Raw genomic sequence first — 18,222 nt, 5'->3', positions numbered from 1 at the left:
TGGTCAAGGAATCTGGTAGAGGGACTGTTGCTGCCTGTTGGGGTTGCAGAGACCAGGGTGTCCGGCGTTGCTTTCCGAGAAAGGAGGGGAAGGCACCTCCAAGACAGCCAGCAGTGTGAGAAGCCTGCTCCAAGGAGCGAATGGGTACTTGGCAATGGAAAATCCAAGGGGGGAAAAACCACCAGTGAGAAAACGCAGTGTAAGCAGCAGCTACAAAGCCCATACGTTAAAATACTCGGCGCCCAGGGGACTTACGTCTGGGGGAAGCAAATAGGGGCTGGGAGCTCTGTGGTTTCCGTGCAGACAAATTCAGCTGGAGAAAGTAAGATCTGGGCTGAGCCTGGGAGAAGCCCTTTAATCTTGGAACTGCATCTGGACAGGGAGGGACAGAGACCTGTGTGCCTGATCAGAAAGTCCTATAGTGTTGGCTTGTGCCTGGAGAGCCAGGCAGGCTGCCTCCAACCCAGAGGTCAAAAATGAATTCAGTCCTGACAAAATACGGGTCTCCACCTCAAAGCTGGCTCAGCCTTCGTCGGGGAATTGGTGAGTCTGTTTTCTTTTGTCTTGAAAGAAGGGTTGCAGGTCTTGGGCCACCGAGACCCCACATTGGCTGAATTAGTCCAGACCTTTTAAGAACTGCTGTACAGGCTGGGTACATTTCGTCCTTGATAATCGATGAGTCAGTGAGTTAAGGCCATCCAGCCCAGCAAGTGTTAGCTGTCAGCTCTGATGTGAGGGCATCAGTCAGGTCCTGTCTTCTGAGAAGGCAGAGGTGGGGGCCTTTCCCTTCCTTCATGCGCCTCCTGAAAGGAAAGAGCAGGATGCTGTGTTGGAGGATCGCTTTGGTGCCACACTGGCTGCTGCTGCAGAGGAAGGACACCTCCTTGCCTCCTCCATGAAAGAGAAGGTGGGGTAAGAAAGCTGCCCCAAGACCCTTCAGATTGTTCACTTTGTCCATTGGGCTGTGTCCCCATTGCTAGCATGGCCTGGAATGGTTCCCAGCCTAGCTTTTGTAGCCCTCTCAGGAAGGACCATGAAATTCCTCCTGTACCATCAATATTTTTAAAATTCACTTTTAATATATGCCATGACGCATTTTGGGAGTGGTGGTTTAGGAACAGAGTTCATGGAATCCAGTAGTATTCCACTGCCCCAGGGCAGGAGCCCTGGCCTGGGAGATGCTCCCTTCCGGGAACAAAGGGGATGACCTGGACACCTAACCTGTCTGGTGTGCTCAGATCAGAGCTCAGCCTTTATTTGGCCCCTGCCCCCATGTCTGGCTTGACACAGACTTAAGCAGACAAGTCAGGAGAATTCCTCTGCAGACAACCAGGCCCCTCATCCAGGGCTTCCCTGCCCCAGAAAGGAGTCTGTGCCTCTGGGCTACCCTTCCTTTGGTCTATCCCTCAAACAGAGCTCACTATCCAGGCAGGGCTCTGCTGCTGGCTGCTGCAAGCTGGAGATCGGGTTGTACGGACCACGCCTGCCGCCAAATCATATAGTACGTGAACCTCAGTGACGGATGTCTGCTTTATTTGAGGCTGATCTCTGCTCATTACTGAAGGGAGAGCATGTCCAAATGTGAATGAAATGTGGGGTTATGGGCCTTTGCAGTGTCCCCCAGGTCACACCTTCCCCATGAGCAGTGGAGAGTGGCCACTTACTTTACTTTGGCTTATGCTTGATTGAGTCCTTTAAATGAGCATATAAATATAAATTCACGCGTATGCAGTTTTTGTTCTGCTTAGAAAAATAATAATCTGGTTTGGGGCGTATAGCTCAAGCGACTAAGGTGCCAGCCACATACACTACAGCTGGCGGGTTTGAATCCAGCCCGGGCCTGCCAAACAATGACAACTACAACCAAAAAGTACCCGGGCGTTGTGGAGAGCACATGTAGTCCCAGCTACTTGGGAGGCTGAGGCAAGAGAATTGCTTAAGTTGGAGGTTGCTGTGAGCTATGATGCCACGGTACTCTACCCAGGGCGACAACTTGAGACTCTGTCTCAAAAAAGAAAAATAATAGGAGCAGCACCTGTGGCTCAAAGGGGTAGGGTGCTGGTCCCATATGCCGGAAGTGGTGGGTTCAATCCCAGCCCTGGCCAAAAACCACAAAAAAAAAGAAAAAAGAAAAATAATAATCTTCTATAAAACTATTAAATGGGTAGGCACCTGTGGCTCAAAGGAGTAGAGCGCCAGCCCCATATACCAGAGGTGGCAGGTTCAAACCCGGCCCCGGCCAAAAATTGCAAAAAATTAAAAAAAAAAACTGTTAAATGATACATAGTGATAGTTTAAGCCAATGGTTCTCAACCTTTCTAATGCCATGGCCCTTTAATACAATTCCTGTGGGTTGTGACCCACAGATTGAGAACCACTGGTTTAAGCCTTCTGATTTTTTTTTTTTTTTGAGACAGAGCCTCAAGCTATTGCCCTGGGTAGAGTGTCGTGGCATCATAGCTCACAGCAACCTCAAACTCCTGGGCTCAAGCGAGTCTCCTATCTCTGCCTCCCAAGTAGCTGGGACTACAGGCACCTGCCACAACGCCCGGTATTTTTTGGTTGCAGCCGTCATTGTTGTTTGGCAGGCCTGGGCTGGATTCGAACCTGCCAGCTCAGGTGTATGTGGCTGGAGCCTTAGCCGCTTGAGCTACAGGCGCCGAGCCCCTTCTGATTTTTTCTTTTTTTTTTTATGACAGTCTCACTCAATCGCCCTGCCTGGGGTTGAGTGTCATGGCATCATAGCTCATGGCAACCTTAAACTCTTGGGCTTAAGTGTTTAGCAGTTTTCTTGCCTCAGCCTCCCAAGTAGCTGGGACTACAGGCTACAACGCTCGGCTATTTTTAGAGATGGGGACTCACTCTTGCTCAGGCTGGTCTCGAACCATGAGCTCAGGCGATCTACCCACCTGGGCCTCCCAGAGTGCTAGGATTACAGGCTTGAGCCACCATGCCCAGCCATCACCCTCTGATTTTCTTTTCTTTTTTTTTTTTGAGACAGAGTCTCACTATGTCACCCTTGGTAGAGTGCTGTGGCATCACAGCTCACAGCAACCTCAATCTCTCAGGCTCGAGTGATTCCCAAGTAGCTGGGACTAAGGTGCCCACCACAATGCCCAGCTTTTTTTTTGTTGCAGTTGTTTAGTTGGCCCAGGCCAGGTTCAAACCTGCCACCCTCAGTGTATGTGGCTGGCACTATAACCACTGTGCGACAGGCACCAAGCCCCAGCTATGTTTTTGTTGTAGTTGTCATTGTTGTTTGGCAGGCCCAGGCTTGGTTTGAATCTGCCAGCTCTGGTGTATATGGCTGGCGCCTTAGCCACTTGAGCCACAGGGGCCGAACCCATCCTCTGATTTTCTATTTCCAGTTTGTTGCATTTTAGAATTTTCTTCTTTATTTATTTATTTATTTATTTTTGAGACAGTCTCATTCTTACCCTAGGTAGAGTGCTATGGCATCATAGCTCACAGCAGCCTCAAACTCTTGGCTCAACTGATCCTTTTGCCTCAGCCTGTGAAGTAGCTGGGAGTATGGGTGCCCACCACTACGCCCGGCTAATTTTTCTGTTTTAGGTAGAAATGGCGTCTCCCTCTTGTTCATACTGGTCTCAAACTCCTGAGCTCAAGGGATCCTCCCACCTTGGCCTCCTAGAGTGCTGGGATTAATAGGGGTGGGCCACCATGCTTAACCAAAATGTCCAGTTTTGTAATTACTTCTTTTCATTAATACTGTACTTTGGACATTAAAAAAATGTCAATACAAAAAACCCTGCTAATTCATAAAAATAGAGTTTATTCCTTTTAATAACTTAGTGATATACAGGTATATGATATACCTCAATTTTAAAACTGGTCTTCTGTGAATCAACTTTTGGGTTGTTTCCAGTTTTTCACTCTTGTAAATGATGCTATAGTGAATGTCTTTGTACCTAAATTTCTGTACATTTGTGAAAGCGCATCTGTAGAGTAAATTCCTAGGAAAGTGGAATTGCTGGGTGGAAGGATGTGAGCAATTTTCATTTTATTTTATTTTTATTTTTTTGAGACAGAGCCTCAAGCTGTCACCCTGGGTAGAGTGCTGTGGCATCACAGTTCACAGCAATCTCCAACTCTTGGGCTCAGCGATTCTCCTGCCTCCACCTTCCAAGTAGCTGGGATTACTGGTGCCCGCCACAACGCCCAGCTATTTTTTTGGTTGCAACCATCATTGTTGTTTGGCAGGCCCCCACTGGATTTGAACCCGCCAGCTCAAGTGTATGTGGCTGGCGCCTTAGCCGCTTGAGCCACAGGCGCCAAGCCCAATTTTCATTTTAATAGGCACATAATTCCAAATTGTCATCTAGATAGCTGCTTATTCTCCTGTCGGTGGAGTATTGTGGTCCTTCTGCTCTTTTTAACTTGGGTCATCGTCTTCCATGGACATGTCCCTGACATGTGAGGGTAGGTGACTAGACAGGTGTCCCCTGCCATGGTCCCTAGGCATTTCTCTTCTTTGTCCACTCCCATCACTGAAATGCTGTGACTCTTTGCAGGGGTGCAAGGGCAGCTGTGAAAGAGTCTGACTTCCTGCCTCTGAACTTCCAAGGGCGAGGGGCACGGAAGGCACCACATGTAATTCTCTTGTGCTTTGGGTTAGTTTTCCCACTTCTAAGGACCCTCTTACATAGCACATTTTTATTTATTTATTTATTTATTTATTTATTTATTTATTTATTTATTTGAGACAGAGTCTCACTATGTCACCCTGGGTAGAGTGCTATGGCGTCATAGCTCACAGCAACCTCAAACTCTTAGGCTTAAGTGTTTCTCTTGCCTCAGCCTCCCGAGTATCTGGGACTACAGGTGCCCACCACAATAGCTGGCTATTTTTTGGTTGTAGTTGTCATTGTTGTTTAGCAGGCCTGGGGCTGGGCTTGAACCCGCCAGCCCCAGTGTATGTGGCTAGCACCCTACTCATACACTGGGCGCCAAGCCATAGCATTTTTTTTTTTTTTTTGCCATAGCATATTTTTAATAGCACAGATTACAGAGGGAAAAGACTTACCTTGAATCACGGCACCCCTACTTATTAGCTGTATAGCCTTTGGCAAATCACTCTACTTTTCTAAGCTTCAATTTCATTATCTTTAAAGTAGAGATAATAGTAGTGTCTCCCTCTATCTGGGAATCAGATAAGGCAATGTTATAATCTGTGTCTGATAATGGTAGTTTCCCAAGTTTTTGTAGGCCTGTTTGTGTTGGCTTTCAATCAACTAGGCATCTTATATGTGTGCCTAGTTATTTTTGATTGTATGTTAGGTATTATAGTTTAAAAATTATTTGCACGAGGGCGGCGCCTGTGGTTCAGTGGGTAGGGCACCAGCTCCATATACCAAGGGTGGCAGGTTCAAAACTGGCCCCGGCCAAACTTCAATAAAAAAAAATAGCCAGGAGTTGTGGCAGGTGCCTATAGTCCCAGCTACTTGGGAGGCTGAGGCAAGAGAATCGCCTAAGCCCAGGAGTTGGAGGTTGCTGCGAGCTGTGACGCCACAGCACTCTACTCGGGGCAATAAAGTGAGACTCTGTCTCTAAAAAATATATATATATTTGCATGAAAAAATTGAGACCTGAGATGACAGGAGGTTCTGGACAGACTACCAGTCTGGGATGATGTTAATCCAAATTCAAGGCTTGAGTTTCCCTGGACTTTGAGCTTTGCCTCCCTGGAGTCCATTAAAGCTCAGTTTCACTCATATAAAGCTCATTCTTCACTCTGTATAAATACGTCAAAGGCAAAAATATCTGGCTTTACCACTCTAAGGCTGGTTTGATATTTTTAAGATTTATTTGTTTATTTATTTAATTTATTTTTTAGAGACAGTCTCTCACTATATCACTTTTGGTAGAGTGCTGTGGTGTCACAGCTCACAGCAACCTCAAACTCTTTGGCTGAAGCGATTCTCTTGCCTCAGCCTCCCAAGTAGCTGGGACTACAGGCACCCGCCACAATGCCCGGCTATTTTTTGTTGCAGTTGTCATTGTTTAGCTGGCCCTGGCCACATTCAAACCCACCACCCTCAGTGTATGTGGCTGGCACCATAACCACTGTGCTATGAGTGCCAAGCCACGGCCTGGCTATTTTTGTTATTGCAGTTGTCATTGTTGTTTAGCAGGCCTGGGCCGGGTTTGAACCCACCAGCTTTGGTGTACGTAGCCAGTGCCCTAACCACCACTGAGCTACAGGCACCAAGCTATATTTCTAAGATTTAATAAAAAATTGTAAAATCCAGCTTCTTTGGTTGTCCCGAATGGAAAGGTTGGTCCAATTTACCTAATCTACTGTTATGGGAAGCAGCATCCACACTGAGTGGTTTAAATGTTCAAAGCATTTAGCACGTTGTCTTTGACTGTGGTTTAACTTTGGTGTGATTTTTAAGGAACAAGAAACTAAAGGTTGTTAGACTCAAAATGAGGCAAGACAGGCTTTCTGTGGCCATCTAGACCCACAGCAGGGTCAGAAAGTCCCTTGAATTTCCCCTGCTCCCAAAGTCCTACCTTTTGATTGATAATTACTTCTGTGATGGTAGCCTTTTAAAATCTAAATCATAGGGCGGCGCCTGTGGCTCAGTCAGTAAGGCGCCGGCCCCATATACCGAGGGTGGCGGGTTCAAACCCGGCCCCGGCCAAACTGCAACCAAAAAATAGCCGGGCGTTGTGGCGGGCGCCTGTAGTCCCAGCTGCTCGGGAGGCTGAGGCAGGAGAATCGCTTAAGCCCAGGAGTTGGAGGTTGCTGTGAGCTGTGTGAGGCCACGGCACTCTACCGAGGGCCGTAAAGTGAGACTCTGTCTCTACAAAAAAAAAAAAAAAATCTAAATCATAGGCTTAGCACCTGTAGCTCAAGTGGCTAAGGCGCCAGCCACATACACCAGAGCTGGTGGGTTTGACTCCAGCCCAGGCCTGCTAAACAACAATGACAACTATAACCAAAAATTGCTGGGCATTGTGGTGGATGCCTATAGTCCCAGCTACTTGGGAGGCTAAGGCAAGAGAATCGCTTAAGCCTAGGAGTTGGAGGTTGCTATGAACTGTGATGCCATAGCACTCTACCAAGGGTGACAGCTTGAAGCTGTCTCAAAAAAAAAAAAACAGGGGTGGCTTTTGTGGCTCAGTGAGTAGGGTGCCGGCCTCATATACAGAGGGTGGCGGGTTCGAACCCAGCCCTGGCCAAACTGCAACAACAAAAAAAATAGCCCTGTGGCTCAGCGAGTAGGGCGCCGGGCCAATATACCGAGGGTAGCGGGTTCAAACCTGACCCCGGCCAAACTGCAACAAAAAAATAGCCGGGCGTTGTGGCGGGCACCTGTGGTCCCAGCTACTCAGGAGGCTGAGGCAAGAGAATCACATAAGCCCAAGAGCTGGAAGTTACTGTGAGTCGTGTGACGTCACGGCACTCAACCGAGGGCGGTAAAGTGAGACTCTGTCCTACAAAAAAAAAAAAAACATAGCCGGGTGTTGTGGCAGGTGCCTGTGGTCCCAGCTACTTGGGAAGCTGAGGCAAGAGAATTGCCTAAGCCCAAGAGCTGGAGGTTGCTGTGAGCTGTGACGCCACAGCACTCTACTGAGGGTGACAAAGTGAGACTCTGCCTCAAAAAAAAAAAAAATTCTAAATCATATAACATTCCTTGCTGTTAAAGACTTCCAGTGGGTAGCCGGGCGTTGTGGCGGGCGCCTGTAGTCCCAGCTACTCGGGAGGCTGAGGCAAGAGAATCGCTTAAGCCCAGGAGTTGGAGGTTGCTGTGAGCCGTGTGACGCCACGGCACTCTACCGAGGGCCATAAAGTGAGACTCTGTCTCTACAAAAAAAAAAAAAAAAAAAAAAAAAAAAAAGACTTCCAGTGGCTTTCATCTCACTCAGAATAAAAGGCAGAGTCCTCCAGGACCTGGCAGGACCTCTTGCCCTGTTCCCACTCAGACTTCTCTTCCCCTTGCTCACCTGTCCCAGCCGCACTGGCCTCCTCAAGCTTCCCTGACTAGGGCAACCAACTCATCCTGGTTTATTTATTTATTTACAGAGTCTCACTTTGTCACCCTCATGGAGTACCACAGCTCACAGCAACCTCAAACTCTTGGGCTTAAGCAAGCCTCATTGCCTCAGCCTCCCAAGTAACTGGGACTACAGGCGCCCACCACAAACTCTGGCTGCTTTTTAGAGATGGGGTCTCGCCTTTGCTCAGGCTGATCTCGAGCTCATGAGCTTAGGCAGTCTACCTGCCTCAGCCTCCCAAGTGCTGGGATTATAGGCGTGAACCACCGTGCCTGGCCTCTCATCCTAGGTTTTTAGTTTTTTTTTTTGAGACAGAGCCTCAAGCTGTCACCCTGGGTAAAGTGCTATGGCATCACAGCTCACAGCAACTTCCAACTCCTGAACTCTAGCGATTCTCCTGCCCCAGCCTCCCAAGTAGCTGGGACCACAGGCACCTGCCACAATGCCTGGCTATTTTTTGGTTGCAGCCGTCATTGATGTTTGGCGGGCCCAGGCTGGATTTGAACCCGCCAGCTCAGGTGTATATGGCTGGCGCCTTAGCCACTTGAGCCACAGGTGCCAAGCCCTCTCATCCTAGTTTTAAAACCAAGAGCCTAGTGTCCTGGGAATCCTCTCAGTCTGGGGCAAATAGGAGCAGTTGGTCACCTTGGCTCAAACACAAGCTATGTCCCTGCCTTGGGGCCTTTGCACTTGTTTTGTGTGGCTGGCTGCCTCGTGTCACTCCAGGCTCTATGCAAGTCACTTCCCTCAGGGAGGGCGTATCCACAATAGTGCCCGCGCGCGTACACAGACACACATGGAGTCATTCTCTGCCCTTTAACCTGCAGATGAACAGGGTCCAGATACAAACCCCCAGGCCCATGTGGGAAGCTCTCAGGGACCAGTGAGATCTCAGTCCCAAGACAGGCTAAGCCCCGGCACTGCCCTGCACAGAAAATGCCCCTGTAGCCTTGGTATGAATCCTGGGCTTGGGCCACCGGAAGACAAGTCCTGACCAGGGCAGCCTGGGTCTCTGCTGGGCATAGCCGGGGGAACTAATGATAGTTTCCAACCAATAGGACCAGTGTTCCAACAGTGGGGTAGACGATTTGAAACCTTAGCTGTCCTGGAAATCTGTTCTGTCTTTTCTGTGGCTGGGAGCTGGCCCAGAAGCTTTTGTTCCTTAGACAGACCTGGCCCTCGAGAGGGCCTAGCCTCTCAGGCTGTCTGGCCAGGTTTAAAGTCTGCAGTGGCCATTGGCCAGCAATGGGACTAGAATATCCTGTCCTGCTTTGGCCACAGACTGCCCTAAGGAAACAGGCCTCCATTTCCTCCTCCCTCACCCCAAGCTGAGAAATCCCTGGTATCCTAGCTGGTAGGGCCCCCAGGGCAGAGAGCAGACAGGACTCAGCCCTTTCAAAGGGAATGGCAGCCTTGACCCAGGTGAGTGTCCAGGCCTGTGAACTGCACTTTGGGCCAGGTCCTCCTCAGAGGCCAAGGAGCTCTTCCACTTTTACCCACGGGTGAGGAAGGACAAAGCCTTGAGGTATTTGGAAGTCAGCCTCAGTGAGAGACGATTGACTGTGAATTGCTTCAAGTTCAAATCAACAAGCATTCCCCTGGCACCTACTCTGAGCCAGGCTGGGCCTGAGCCCTGCAGCCAGTGGAGAACGAAGGTTCCCAGGCCAGATGGAGGGAGTGAGGGCTGCACAGTGCGGTCACCTGACAGGCAGGACCAAAGAGCCGCCCAGCAGCTGTGGGGAGGAGTCTGTCAGGAGGCAGTGGGTGGGGGTTGGTGCCCAGGGTCAGAGCGGCTGTGCCAGGGAGTGTGCCTTCCCCTCAGCTGGAAGGGAGCAGGGTTTCATCAAGGCAGTGACCTTATCAGACTGGCATTCTGTTCTCACTGGGACTGATGGGCCTCTCACTGTGTGTAGACCCTGAGTGTGAAGGGCAATCTTCCAGATTAACTCATTTAATCCCCACAGCTACCCTGTGAGCCCCCCATTGTTCAGATGAAGAAACTGAGGCCCAGATAGGCTAAGCAACTTGCCCATAGTGACACAGCTGGTAGGAGCTGGAATTCTGCCTTACCCCCAGTAGAACTTGAACCTGGGGAGCCTGGCTGGTTCTGGAGGCTGACTTGGAGAGGGCAGGAGTGAGGCCCCGGGCCCAGGCAGGGTGGTGGTAGCCTGAGCCCAGGCCAGACACATTCTGGAATCAGAGCTTAGAATGGCGTGGGCAGCGGGGTCATGGCCATTCTGCCCCAAGCTGCGCTTGTCTTTAGGCTGCCAGTGGGTGGATGCGTGGGTGACGGTTGTCCAGCCAGACGCTGGACAGTGACTGAACTTCCCACCCACTGCCTCCGGGGAGCTTCCCAGGCTTGAGGGCCTATTGTCTGGCTGTCCTGCACCCACATACACTCAGGGAAGAGCCCAGGGAGGGGCCCACCTGCTTTGAGGTGTATGGTCAGTAGGCTCAAAAGTCAGGAAGGCTGTCCAAGGCTGAAGGGCTTCCAGAGTCCAAGTCAGGGGGCACATCTGGGGAAGGGGGGAGCCCATCTGAGCTCATGGCCACAATAACCAGGAAGGGTCACTGCCCGAGCCTGGGATGGACCCCGGTGGGCACATGGAACTTGAATGTCTCAGCCATGGAAGGAGAAGCCAGTGGGTAGAGGGCGGCAGAGAGACCGTGGCAGCAATTCCCCATCACAGGAGTCCTAGCCCATCTCCCAGCTGATCTGGGCAGGTCTCCAGGCCCCTGGGAGCCCCGGCTTCCTCCTTTGTGAAATGAGTGTAACAGGAACACAAATACAGTGTCGTTAGGCAGATGCAAGGAGCTGCTCCTCGGAGGTGCAGGGCCGGCACGGTGGGCCTGGCAAATGTTGGTGTTCCGACTGCATGCCCGGCCAGGACCTGGGAGAAGGCGCTGAGATGGAACCCTGCTGGGCAGCAGTCTCCATTTCTGAGGGACACACAGAGAGGGCAGCAAAGGTTCCTGGACTGGCCCTGGCCAGAGCGGCAAGGACTCTTCCACACCTGGCCCTGGGTTCCCTGCCAGTAGAACCCTCTCACCCTTTTTGCTCCCCAGGCCTTGTGACAGATCATGCACACTCACACCCGGCAGTGCTGGGGCAGCCTGGCCATGGGGGGCTGCAGTTGGGCCCACTCTGGGGCCAGAGGAGAAGCCTGCTGTTCAGGTCTGCCTCCATTCCAGGCTCCGGATGCTGCCCTGACCCTGCCGTGCCTGTACCCATCTCACGTGCCTCAGTCCGAGGCCCTAGGGCCTCCAAAGGGTGGAGGAGCTGTCAGGGCAGTGCAGAAGTATGGCGTACCTCTCTCAGACTCCCACAGCCCCGCTCAAATGTCTTCTCTTGGGCTTGCCCAGGTTCAGACTAAGTTTCAGACTAATAGCAGCCTTGTTTCATAGCCCGAGTCAGGGACTTCTCAGGATTGTCTCTATTCTATAGAGGAGGAAACTGAGGCTTGAGGGGTCAGTGACCAAAGAGTCCTTGGTGGTAGTATATGCTCCCCCGGTCTGTTTGAGGGCTGAAACAGAGCCTGGCAGCAGCTGAGGAGGGCACTGAGGGTGAGGGGCTAGGACTGGGGCCCAGCCGAGGTTCCAGGGTCAGGCTGGCTCCAGGCCAGGGGCTTGAGGTCCAGATTTCTACCAGTGTCTTCAAATAGACGGACCTGCAGGCAGAGGGATCTGTGCTGCCCGTACCAGGCCCTGCTGTCCCTCCTCCAGCAGGTGCCAGCCCTGGGAGAATTGCCTGCTGGCTGGAGGGTGGCCTTCACCCCACCCAACCCCTGCCAGGCGTCACTAGCGGGCACTGGTCCTGGAGAGTCCTTGGCAAGCACCTCCAGAGGGTAGAGGTAGATTCTTGTCCTTACCTGGAGCTGAAGGTCTGATTGGGTGTTTGGGAGGATCTGGCCAAAGGGACTGAGGCAAGAGAGCCAGAGGGCTGGGCACGTGGCTGGTGCCTCCTCTCACTAGAGTGTAGGCCACATTGAGGCCTTGGCAGGGCTTCAATCCTACCAGGCTGTGCAGCCCGGCCTTGGAGTGCTGCCCATAGTGTAGCCACCCGGGCCGCTTCTCACGTGAGCCTCGTGCTCTGGTCCTGGTCAGAGCTGGCTCTCCCTGGCTGCCCCGGGGTCCAGACAGACCTCCTCAGACACCGAAGGAGTGGAAGGGATGTGGTCACCTGCTCTGGAAGGCCTCAGGGGAACGCAAAGGGTCATAGTGGGCCTTGTTTAGGGGGTGGTAAGGCTCCTCGGTAGAGGCAGGGGTCCCCCAAGTGTTCATCCCCAGGGGTGAGTGCAGGTCTTGTGGAGATAGCACCCAGGGAGGGAGGTCTCTCGTTGACTCATTTTACAGATGTGGAATCTGAGGCCACACAGCTAGTGATGCAGGACTTGGAACCTCGTCCTGGCCCATGGGAAGCTGTCCTCAGGGAGCTGGGAGACAAGCACAGTGGGAAAGAGGTCACCAGGATGGCTGAGGGGAGAAAGAACTCCAAGGGGCCCAGGGAGCCCCCAGACTGTGAGCTCAGGCAGGGAAACACCCCAGGGCCCCTATCTCTCTGTCAGCAGTGGCTTCCTGGCAGGCGGCTGGCGAGGAGTGAGAGGTCTGCTCCTGCCACCTGCTCCTCTTCCTCTTTTGGCCCCTTACTCAGCACAACCTTGTAGGGGTGGCCCCTGCTCAGGCCCTCCCGGGGCACTTCCGCTCTCAAGGAAACAGCTGCAGTTCATAGAGGATTTGGCCCTATCCCCACGTCCAAGGCCACTGCCGGGCACTGGATGAAGAGGGCCCGTCTTTGGTCCCTTATACTTCTGCCCGTCCTGACCTGGCCCGAGGCCAGGGGATGTCACCGGAGCTCAGAAGGAACTGGAGGTGGAGACAAGAGAGAGACCCCCTCTGGGGTCTCTCTGCCTGGGCCAACGCTCCCAGCCCTGAGGGACAGCCCCCCTTGGGTCTTCCTGTCTGGAGGCTGTGGGGCTCCTGCGGACTGAGAGTGAGATAAGGTGATAAATGTAAGAAGTTATGTTCTTTTATTTTTATTTGAATTTTTAACTTTGTGATGACATATAGTTTTTTGTTTTTTTTAGAGACAGAGTCTTGCCCCGTTGCTCTTGGTAGAGTGCCATGGCGTTACAGCTCACAGCAACCTCCAGCTCTTGGGCTTAGGCGATTCTCTTGCCTCAGCCTCCCGAGTAGCTGGAACTACAGGCGCCCGCCACAATGCCCAGCTATTTCTTGTCGCAGTTTGGTCAGGGCCAGGTTTGAACCCACCACCCTCAGTATATGGGACCGGTGCCCTAACTCGCTGAGCCACAGGCACCACCTGACATAAAGTTTCTTGGAGAGATGTTTTGAAGACAAAATAGGATAGACTACATTACTTTTTATGTCTTTTGTAAGAGTTTCTCTATTTTTTAAAACTTAAATCACTTCGGGCCGGCTATGGTTGCTCATGTATGTAATCCTAGCATTCTAGGAGGCTGAGGCAGGTGGATTGACTGAGCTCACGAGTTAGAGACCAGCCTGGGCAAGAGTGAGACACTGTCTCTACTAAAAATAGAAAAATTAGCCAGGTGTTGTGATAAGCACCTATAGTTCCAGCTACTTGGAAGGCTGAGGGAAGAGGAAGTCTTGAACCCAAAAGTTTGAGGTTACTGTGAGTTATGGCGACGCCATGGCACTTTACCCAGGGCAACAGAGTGAGACTCAAAAAATAATACTAATAATAATAACTTTAGTCTTTGTTTTTTAATATATAAATAAGGGGGTTGATAATTATATTTTTATGATTTATAATTAGATATATTTTTATATTTAAATTTTGGTGTGATTTTGTTTTAAAATAATTTTAAAGATGTCTGATGTGGGTTTGGAGACTGGCTCAAACAAAGGCAGGAGGTGGAGGTGGGAGGTGCATGGTGTGTCTGGGGACAGAGAGAACCCTGAGATGAGGCTCTTAGTGGTCAGGCTCTGTGCCCACAGGGAGTTGGGATGGAGGGGTGGAACGTGGCCTCCTCCCCTCTGCATCATCCAGGTGATATGGGGAACTGAGCACAAGCTGCCCCCTCAGGAGGGTCCCAGATGGACTCCTGGGAGTGAGCATTTCAGGTAGGTGCATGAGGGGTTGGGAATAGGGTTCCTATGTTCAGCCCAAGCTGAGGATAGGAAGAAATCTTTTCCCCACCCAGGTGGGGCTGCTCTGGGGTTGGCTGGCCTAAAATCACAACCAGGTGTGGTTTCTTCCAGTCCTAGATGAAAAGGGGTCTGGGCTGAGTAATAGCTCCAGGACCACCCTCTCTCTGCAGCCCTGGCCTATGTCAGGATGGGTGCTGAGACCAACCGTGGCTGTGAATCATCTCACTCCCAAGCTGACACCCTCATGCTGGCCACCCGCCAGGTGAACACAAGTCAGGGACACCTCCATCCTTCTGTGGGGTGGGGCCCGGGCCATGTGGGTACCGGTGATGAAGGACCTGAGGCCCTATGTCTATCCTTCCTGGCTCCATGCCGGCAGGGAGGGGGAAGCCAGGCATATGGTTCAAATAACTCAAGCCGGCTCTTGGCACCTTAGCCCTCAGCGGGGGGCTTGCAGCCCGCCGGGATGGCCACCCCTTGTACCCCCAGGCCACCTCCACGGCCCTGGGGTAACCCTTCTACCACCCCTAGGAAAGCAGAGCTTCTCCTACCAGCTCCTTTGCTCAGTCAGGCTTTGGGTTGTTGCCAGGCATCTGGTCTGGCTGGGGGGCTGGCTTTGCCTTCAGGCCTGGCAGGTTGGGGGGGCCTTGGCAGCAGAGCAGGACCTGGCTAGGAGGCAGCACAAGGTGCCTTTGGCTGAATCCAAGTCTGGTTTCCGAGGGCCTGCCCTGTGTGCTTGTCTGGGCCCCCAAGTTGGCCTTGAAGCTAGATAGTCCTGGATTCAAATCTGAGTTCCACTTCTTATTAGCTGATCCTCATTTACCTCATCTGTGCCATGGAGACAGTCCCCACCTTCCTGGGGAAAGCCTCAGTGATGGGGGGGAGCACGGTGTACGGGCAGACTTCTCTCCATGGGAGGACCACTATAGATTCTTAGTTGTTATTTTCTAGCTTGAAAAATTTGTAAGTGTTTGGGCGGTGCCTGTGGCTCAAAGGAGTAGGGCGCCGGCCCCACATACCAGAGGTGGTGGCGGATTCAAACCGGCCCCAGAGAAAAATTGGAAAACCAACAAACAAACAAACAATGGATGGCCCCTGTGGCTCAAAGGGGTAGGGCGCCAGTCCCACATGCCAGAGGTGGCGGGTTCAAACCAGCCCTGGCCAGAAACTGTAACAAAAAAAAATACCAAAAAACAAGAATTGTAAGTGGACCAATGACTTTTACTTTTTACGCCTATGTAGCTGGTTTTTTTTTTTTTTTTTTTTGCAGTTTTTGGCTGGGGCTGGGTTTGAACCCACCACCTCCAGCATATGGGGCCAGTGTCCTACTCTGTTGAGCCACAGGCGCCCCCCCATGTAGCTGGTTTTTCATATTTCTCATGGTTCTTGTGGGTGGCTCCGCACCCCCTGTTCTCCCCTTCCCCTCCTCCAGCCCACCCTGCAGGGGGCAAGTGAGGCTCCTTGATGCTACTGGAGCCTGGGGCTGCATGTGTGCCGATGCCATCCGTGTGGGGGACATAGTCTGATGGGGGAGGCAGCCTGGTAATGTGCGGCTGACCCAGAGGCAGGAGAGACCCTTGGTGGGAATCCAGAGAACAGAACCCTGACCTCACAGGCAGCCTCAGGGTCAGACCTGGCCCGCAGTTCCTGCTCACTGACCCTGTTGGGGGCGTCTATGGGCCTGGCACAGTGGAACTAGGGGTTGTGCCTTGACCTTCTTGGGGAGGGGCCCAGTTGGGAGCTGGAATACTCTTGGTGCACATGTTCCCAAGGATGCTTCCATTCCTCACTGAGAAATCTTGCAGGGTCCAGCTGGGGCTGGGGGCCGGGGTCAGAGGTCAGGGGTGGGGAGCTGGTATTGCTCCTGGAGCAGCACATTTTTCTCCTCTGAAAACTTATCTTAGCAAAGAGACCACGAAACAATTGCACTCTTTTCCGGACCTCTGCTGTCCCCAGACAGCCAGCCCATCTCCTCAGCGGGGGCTCTGAGGGGGCTTGGAAGGCGAAATTTGTAAAATGTCTGTAGGAGGGGAAGAAAGGCGCTTTGTGTGGGGCTGGGGCTCAGGCCATTGGTCAGCTCCCAGAATGCTCTCCTCCCCAGGGAGGGCTGCACTTACTGGCTGAGGCCAGCCTCCATGGTCCCTGCAGCCCCCGGGTCCCTGCACCCAGGGTGTCCAGGCCAGTCCCCAAGCTGCCCAGCCTCTGAGGGTGCAGGCCGGGTGGGGAGGCCTTCCTGGGTCTCAGCATGTTTCTCTACTGGAGGAAGAGGGGTGCCTACGAGCTGGAGGCCCTGCCCAGCGACCTGGCCGAGCTGGAGCTCGGGACAGTGGAGCGTTTCTCCTGGAGCTCCACCCTGGACATCATCGAGGACCTTGGGGGTAGGTGCCAACCCACCTCCTGGGACGACTTCAGCAGGCTCTGGCACTTGGTGGCCTCCTGCCCCTGACCAGAGCCTGTGGTCCTCTGGCCACACACATGCTACTGACAGCCAGGAGCTCCAGCTGGTGTGGGGGCATCGGGGCCCTCTTGAGAGCCGTTGCTGGTGTAAGAAAGGGGCTTGGCTGGGCAGTGTGGGCTTCAGGCCTGGCTCTGCCTCCCTCCACCCCTAAGACCAGGCCACAGTGTTCTTTCAGGGCCATGTGGTGAGACGAACCCTTTTTTTTTCTTTTCTTTTCTTGTTTTTTTTTGAGACAGAGCCTTCAGTAGAGTGCAGTGGCGTCACAACTCACAGCAACTTCAACTCTTGGGCTTAAGTGATTCTCTTGCCTCAGCCTCCCAAGTAGCTGGGAACCCTTTTGGTTTGGAGCGAATGTTCATGTTCCGGGCCCTAGAACATGGGTCATTTCTCCTATTAGCCCCAATTTACAGATGAGGAAACTGAGGCACAGAGAGATTACACCTTGAGGAGGCAGAATGGGATTGTGGGGGACACTGAGCCCCACAGCCTGTGTTTAGGTGCCACCCTGGCTTTTTCCAGGGGTGAGATGTCAGGAGAGTCATATAAATGGGGATCTTGATGCCACCCGTGTCCTGGGGGGTTGAGAGCGCCAGTGGCTATGACCCAGGGAGTACTTGGGACAGCATGCGTTAGAGGAAGGCATGGCAGTGCTGGCTGGCCTTATTGTCATTCTGTTAGCTCGGCTTAACTCAGGCCTCGGGCTGTGACCCAGGTTCTGTCAGGGGGCTTTGGTGCAGTCATAGAAACCCAAGTCTGGTGTGCAGATGCTGGGCAGAGCTCACAGCGCTGGTGGGCCCATCCCAGGCTATCTTCTCTTCTAGCCTGGTCCTCAAGCCCAGGTCCCCCAGAACAGAGGAGCAGGAACGTCCCTTGGATGGCACTTGCCCAGCCTGGTATAGGCCTTCTCCAAACCTATCCCTGAGCCCGAGTGCAGAGTGATGGTTAGGCCTGGGGTCCACCCCAGGAGGCAGGAAGGAGCCCCTAGACCATGTGGGGCAGGTTCTGAAAAGGGAGATAGGAAATCCTGCTGCAGAAGGGAAAAAGGAGTCTGATGGGCATGAAGGCCATACCTTCCTGCCTGTGGTGAAGAGGGGACATGGCTGCTTAGAGGGGAGGACCAGGCGCCCACCTGGGCCCCAGAAGCCCCCTCACCTTCAAAGGTTTATGCAGGGGGCAGGGAGGGTAGCACTGAGCGGGGCCGTCCAGTGCCCCAGCCTGTGGGGCTGTGTGGAGTGGGGGCAGCAGGCATGCTGGAGAGCTGGGGGTGAGCTATGGAAGCCCTGCCTGCTGTACCTCTTTGTCTGGCAATTTCCTGTCCTCTGGTGGCTGTTGAGGTAGCTGAGAACCCAGCAGGGCAAGGCTTGCCTAAGGTCTGAGGTAGTTCAGCCAGTCCCAGGACAGGGAGGCCCAGAGCAGAGGCTGTGTCCCATCCTTTTCCCCTAATCAGATTGTGTTCCCTTGTGGGGCAATTGCAGGGCCTGGCCCTCCTGGGGCTCTGCAGCTCAGCCAGCATGCTGGCCCCTCTGGGGAGATGCCTACACCACTGAGACCCAGCTCTGGGGTCACATCTGTGAAGTCCCTGTGCCTCCTGCCTCTGGGGTTCCATAGGT

The 18,222-nt window shown here is 52.8% G+C and overlaps 1 protein-coding gene across 4 annotated transcripts in view; it reads left to right on the top strand.

Moving 5' to 3' along the window:
* The first annotated feature begins 235 nt into the window (after window positions 1–235).
* The window catches only part of PLEKHG5 (pleckstrin homology and RhoGEF domain containing G5), a 55,655-nt gene continuing 37,668 nt past the window's right edge, over window positions 236–18,222 (top strand). The window contains exon 1 of one of the 4 annotated variants that reach the window (XM_053575477.1): window positions 236–543. In XM_053575477.1, the coding sequence (XP_053431452.1) occupies window positions 477–543 (67 nt within the window). In that variant the 5' untranslated portion in view covers window positions 236–476. Of the gene's footprint in view, window positions 544–16,398; window positions 16,533–18,222 lie in introns of those variants that run through there. The other 3 variants (XM_053575476.1, XM_053575475.1, XM_053575474.1) reach the window with 3 other exon arrangements.

The sequence above is a fragment of the Nycticebus coucang genome, chromosome 22, assembly GCF_027406575.1.
Source record: "Nycticebus coucang isolate mNycCou1 chromosome 22, mNycCou1.pri, whole genome shotgun sequence".
Classification (NCBI taxonomy): domain Eukaryota; kingdom Metazoa; phylum Chordata; class Mammalia; order Primates; family Lorisidae; genus Nycticebus; species Nycticebus coucang.
This window is presented reverse-complemented; position numbering and strand designations above follow the sequence as displayed.